General features: G+C 62.3%; 1 protein-coding gene across 1 annotated transcript in view; it reads left to right on the forward strand.

The window, feature by feature from the left end:
- The window catches only part of LOC104831570 (serine/threonine-protein phosphatase 5), a 6,204-nt gene extending 308 nt beyond the window's left edge, over positions 1-5,896 (forward strand). The window contains exons 2-12 of the mRNA XM_010567220.1: positions 438-679; positions 1,591-1,738; positions 2,791-2,912; positions 3,022-3,087; positions 3,177-3,275; positions 3,423-3,528; positions 3,983-4,125; positions 4,584-4,671; positions 4,797-4,837; positions 4,948-5,126; positions 5,610-5,896. Coding sequence (XP_010565522.1) covers positions 438-679; positions 1,591-1,738; positions 2,791-2,912; positions 3,022-3,087; positions 3,177-3,275; positions 3,423-3,528; positions 3,983-4,125; positions 4,584-4,671; positions 4,797-4,837; positions 4,948-5,126; positions 5,610-5,844 — 1,469 coding nt within the window. The 3' untranslated portion in view covers positions 5,845-5,896. The remainder of the gene's footprint in view (positions 1-437; positions 680-1,590; positions 1,739-2,790; positions 2,913-3,021; positions 3,088-3,176; positions 3,276-3,422; positions 3,529-3,982; positions 4,126-4,583; positions 4,672-4,796; positions 4,838-4,947; positions 5,127-5,609) is intronic.
- Positions 5,897-5,915: the final 19 nt, after the last annotated feature.

The raw sequence follows: 5,915 nt of genomic DNA on the forward strand, positions 1-5,915 counted from the left end.
GGGGCTGCCGGATAGGGGTTTGTGGGGTGCAATGGGTGGCTGCCAGATAGGGAGCTGTGGGGGGCAATTAGAGCAGGGGCTGCTAAATAGGGAACCGTGGGGGGGGGCAATGAAGGGCAGGGACTGCCAGATGGGGAGCTGTGGGGGGCAGTGAGGGTCTGCCAGATAGGGAGCTGTGAGGGGGGGCCATAAGGGGCGGGGGGCTGCCAGGTAGGGATCTACAGGGGGCTGCCAGACCAGCACCCGTGTTGGAGGCAGTCAGAGGAGCAGGCTGCTGTATAACAAGCATTTGGGGGACAATTAGAGAAGAGACCCGCTGCCAGACTGGGAGCCGTGTGGGAAGTGAGGGTTGGCCCCAGGGAGATCAGGGCTTGCCCGCAGGGATGGCCCACGGTGGGGGTCCCGTCCTGTCCCGCTGACGCCCACCGGCGGCCCAGGGAAGGACTACGAGAACGCGGTGAAGTACTACAGCAGTGCCATCGAGCTGAATCCCACCAATGCCATCTACTACGGGAACCGGAGCTTGGCTTACCTGCGCACTGAGTGCTACGGCTACGCCCTTGCTGATGCCACGCGCGCTGTTGAGCTTGACAAGAAGTATGTCAAGGGCTACTACCGCCGCGCCGCCAGCAACATGGCCCTGGGCAAGTTCAAGGCCGCCCTCCGCGACTATGAGACGGTGAGGCCGGGCACCTTGGGGTGACCCTCGGCACCCCTCTGGTGTCAGTGTGTCCCCCTGGAGTTTAGGGCAGGCTTGGGGGACCTCCTTGGTGTCAGCATGTCCCTGTGGAGCTCAGGGGGAGGCTTGGGGACCCCCTTGTCACCTCCCTGGTGTTAGTGTGTTCCCCTGGATCTCAGGAGAGGCTTGGGGACCCTCTTGGTGTCAGCATGTGCTCCACACCAAGATCAAGAGAGGCTTGGGGACCCCCTCATCACCTCCTTGGTGTCAGCATGTCACCCTAGAGACTGGGACAGGTTTGGGGACCCCTTTGTCCCCTCCCCAATGTCAGCATGTCCCTTAGAGTTGGACAGGTGGACCCTTGGGGATGTCCTTGTGTCCATCCCCCCACTGTCTCCTAGAACTGGGGGAGACCTTTGGGGACCTTCTTGTCCCCTCCCTGGCGTCAGCACATGTTCTTAGAGCCGGGAGAGGCTCTCGGGGACACTCTTGTCACCCCCCACCATCATCGGGTCCCCTAGAGCTGTGGGGACACTTGGGGACCCCATTGTCCCTGTACTGACATGCCCTAGAGCTGAGGGATCCTGGGGGTCCCCCCGACCCCCTCAGCATCAGTACGTGCTCTGGAACTGAGGGACCCTTGGGGACACTGTCCGCCCATGGTTGAGAGCTGGGGGGATCTTTGGGACCCACTGTCCCCCACCATGTTAGCGCATGCCCCAGAGCTGTGAGGACGCTTGGGGACCCCCTTGTCCCTCCCGGCATCAGCCCAGCCCTCACATCTGAGAGTCCCTCTGCCCCTGTCCCTGGTCAGGGACACCTCAGGGCGGTGGGGTGCTGGAGTCTGGGTGTCCTTGTGGGGCATGGGGGGCGTGTCCATGTCGCCTGATGTGTGTGTCCCCCACCCCCAGGTGGTGAAGGTGAGGCCCAATGACAAGGACGCCAAGCTGAAGTACCAGGAGTGTCACAAGATCGTCAAGCAGAAGGCCTTCGAGCGGGCGATCGCCAGTGATGAGCACAAGCGCTCTGTCGTCGACTCCCTTGACATCGAGAGCATGAGTGAGCCCCCTGACCCTCCTTGCCCCTTGTACGCCCCCTCAAAATCAAGGCTCCCCTTTCTCTGCAGGCAGGGCGGAAGGAGGAGGGGTCCGTGAGGGTCCCCAGTAAAGGTTCAGAGTCCCCTCTGGGGTTCCTGTGGGGGGTTTGGAGGTTGCTGTGAGGGTCTCGGGGAGACCTTGAGGGCCTTCAGCAAAGGCTCGACGTCCCTTGGGAGGATTCTGGGGGTCTCGTGGGGGTCTTGGGGGTCTCCATAAAGATTTTTGGGGTGGGGGTGAGGGCTGAGAGTCTTAGGGGGACCATGAGTGTCCCCAGCAAAGCGTCAGGGTCCCCATGGGGGTCTTGAGGATCTGTGACGGTCCCTAGCAGAGGCTTGGCATCCCCGTGAGGGTCTTGGGGATCCTTTGAGATCCCCTGGTGGAGGCTCAGGGTCCCTGTGAGGCTCTGTGGGGGTCCCTGTGAGATTGCCTGGTGAAAGCTCAGGGTCACCTGGGAGGGTCTCAGGAGCCTTGGGGGCCCGGTGGAGGCTCTGAGTCCCAATGACAGCCTTGAGGAGCTGTGGGGGGTCTCCAGGAGGGTCCTAGGGGATCATGGGAGTCCCCATGACAGTCCCAAACAGAGACTTAGGTTACCCAGAAGGGTCCCTGGAAGGGTCTCAAGATCCCCACGAGGGTCTCAGGGCACCCATGAAGATCCCCAGCAGAGGCTTGGGATCACCATGAGGGTCCCTATGAGGGTCCTGCCATCCCTGTGATAGTCTCGGGGGCCCTGTGAGGGTTTTGGCATTCCAGTCAGGGTCCCCATGAGGGTCTTGGTGTCCCCGTGAGGGTGTCAGGGTCCCCATGAGGGTGTCAGGGTCCCCATGAAGGTGCCCAGCAGAGCTTTGGGGTCCGCATGAGTCTCCCCAGCCAAGGCTCAGCATCCCCAGAAGGCTACTGGAGTTCGTCAGGGGCTGTGAGCTTGCAGAGAAGGACAGCAGGGGCATGATGGCCCTTCGGGGACTTGTCACTGCTGTCCTCTCATGTCATCGGCCATTGGGGGGGTTCGTTTTGCAGCCATCGAGGATGAGTACAGTGGCCCCAAGCTGGATGGTGGCAAGGTGACGTTGGCTTTCATGAAGGAGCTGATGCAGTGGTACAAGGAGCAGAAGAAACTCCACAGAAAATGTGCCTACCAGGTACCCCAGTTCCCCCAAACTCCCCCCAGTCCCCTGCTGGGCCCTGCCCTGTCCCCAAGTGTCACACGTTCTCCTCCTTGTCACCTCTGCTGACCCTTTGTCCCGGCAGATCCTGGTGCAGGTGAAGGAGGTGCTGGCTAAGCTCCCCACATTAGTAGAAACGACGTTGAAGGAGGTGGGTGCCCCTTGCCAGGTGCCGGTGCCGCTGGGTGTGTGTGAAGTCCCCAAGCGGTGACGTGCCACCCTGGCTCATCCCAAACGCAGACGGAGAAGGTGACGGTGTGCGGGGACACCCACGGGCAGTACTATGACCTGCTGAACATCTTCGAGCTCAACGGGCTGCCCTCTGAGTCGAACCCTTACGTATCCCCCAGAAGGGAGTAGGGTTGAGCTGCCCCTGCCCCGGGGTCTCACTGGGATTGATCCCACCCCTGTGGTGGGGACAGGTGTGGGGACGGGTGGCATGAAGGGTCGGAGACCCGGGGAGCTGTTTTCCTGAACCAGCTGCAGATATTCAACGGGGACTTTGTGGACCGTGGGTCCTTCTCAGTCGAGGTCATTCTCACACTCTTCGGCTTCAAGCTCCTCTACCCTGATCACTTCCACCTGCTCCGAGGTAACGTGGCCACCATGGGTGATGAGTCCTTGTCCCTCCATCCTGGGTTGTGGGGCCATGTCCCCTGTCCCCGGTTGTGGGGCCTTGTTCCACGCCCATGTCCCCTGTCCCTAAGCATGGGACCAGCTCATGGGGCCACATCATCTGTCGTGGGTCGTGGGGCCAGATCCCCTCTCCCTAGTTGTGGGGCCACATCCTGTGTCTCCTGTCACCTCCTGGGGTCTCAGGGCCCTGTCCCGGGTCCTGGTGCCGTGTCCCCAGTTGTGGGGCTGCATTCCCTATCTCTGGTCCCGGGGTTGAGCTGTGGGGCCGTGTCACGTGTCCTTGGGACTTTGTGCCTTGTCCCCCATCCTGGGTCATGGGCCCTCGTTCCCTGCCCATCTCGGGGTGAGCCGTGGGGCTTTGTCCCCTGCCTGGTGTCCCTGGGCCTGGCAATGCCACCGCCTCCCTGTAGGGAACCACGAGACGGACAACATGAACCAGATCTATGGTTTCGAGGGGGAGGTGAAGGCCAAATACACAGCGCAGATGTTCGCCCTCTTCAGCGAGGTCTTTGAGTGGCTGCCGCTGGCCCAGTGCATCAATGGCAAAGTGCTGGTGAGGGGATACCATGTCCGTCCCCCCTGTCCCCAGCCTAGCCCCCTGGGATGTCACTGCATGGGGCAGGTTTGCCTGTGAGCTCCCTGTTGGTTGGGGGGTCCCTGCCATTCCTGTCCCCAGGGAGTTGGGGTGATCCCTGTCCTTTGCGGGGTTTGGGTGGGGGGTCTCTGCCATCCCCATGGTGTTGGGGTGATTCCTATCTCTCATGGGGTTTGGGTGGGGGTCCCCAGTGAGCCAGGGTGGTCCCTGTCCCTGGTGGGGCTTGGGGGGCCCCCACCATCCATGTCTCCTGGGGGCTTGGGGGTGCTCCCTGCACAAGTGGGGGGTCCATGCTGTCCTCAGGGGCTGGGGGTCCCTTCCCTCCTCACCCCTGGGGTTGATCCTCACCAGGGTTAGGATGGGGAGGGGTCCCTGTTGTCCCCATTGTCCCCATACCAACGTGGCTTCTGTCCCAGATCATGCATGGGGGTCTCTTCAGCGAGGATGGTGTCACCCTTGATGACATCCGGAAGATCGAGAGGAACCGGCAGCCCCCGGACTCAGGTGGGAGATGGACGCGGAGAGATGCCCCTTATTCCCTGCTGTGGCATCCCAGCCATCTCCAAGGGACCGAGATGTCCCCCCAGGGGCGGATGGGGGACCCTGACCCCCCTCTGCTTCCTCCACAGGTCCCATGTGTGACCTGCTCTGGTCTGACCCGCAGCCCCAGGTGAGTTGAACCCCAGCAGTGGGTCCCAAATGCCTCTCCCTCTGCCCCGCCTCCTTGGGGACGGCCACCACCTTGTCCCTGGGGTCCTGGTGATGCTGGCCTTCCCGCAGAACGGCCGCTCTGTCAGCAAACGTGGGGTCAGCTGCCAGTTTGGGCCCGATGTCACCAAGAGCTTCCTGGAGCGCAACCGCCTCGACTACATCATCCGCAGCCACGAGGTGAAGCCTGAGGGCTATGAGGTGGCCCACGATGGCAAATGCGTCACTGTCTTCTCTGCCCCCAACTACTGGTGAGTGTCACCAGCACCTGGGGACAGGGCGGTGCCACTGCCACTGGCAAGGAGTGGGCCCCGTTGTGCCTGCTCCCCGGCTCATGTGCACCCTTGGTGTCCCCTGAGACTCAGCGTGCCCTCAGTCTGGTCCCTGGGTGTCCCCTGTGCCTCAGTGTCCCAAAGCATCTCCTGTTCCCATCACTGGGTTGTCACCATGTCTCGGCATCCGTGTGGGATGTTGCTGTCCCCAAGCCTTGGTCCCTCTGCACCATACCTCAGTGTCCGCAAGTGTCCCCGAGCCTCAGTGCCCCTGCACGGGGCTCTACCTCGGTGTCCCCAGGGGTCCCCGAGCCTTGGTTGTCCCTGAGCTTTGCTGTCCATGTATGGAGCTATACCTCCATGTTGTCAAGTGTCCCTGTCCCTGGGGGTCCCCAAGCCTCGGTGTCCCCATGGGGGGGGCCATGCTTTCATGTCCCCAAGCATCCCTGTCCCCCCTGCCAGCGACCAGATGGGCAATAAGGGCTCCTATATCCACCTGCGAGGCAGCGACCTGCGCCCCGACTTCCACCAGTTCACAGCAGTGGTGAGTCTGGGAGGGGACACTCCCCCCGCTCCTCCCCAAGCCTGGGGACCTCCCTACCCCCTCCCTGGGGACCAGTTGAATCTGGGATCCCCTCAAAAACCTGGGGACCCCCTGAACCTGCGATCCCTGAAAGCTGTCCCCAGAGACCCCTGAAATCCTCCCTAGGGACACCCCCAAATCTGTGCCCTGCAAACTCTCTTTGGTGACATCCTGCCCCCCCCCCC

This window comes from Haliaeetus leucocephalus, unplaced genomic scaffold, assembly GCF_000737465.1.
Source record: "Haliaeetus leucocephalus isolate CR32 unplaced genomic scaffold, Haliaeetus_leucocephalus-4.0 Scaffold227, whole genome shotgun sequence".
Taxonomy (NCBI): Eukaryota; Metazoa; Chordata; class Aves; order Accipitriformes; family Accipitridae; genus Haliaeetus; species Haliaeetus leucocephalus.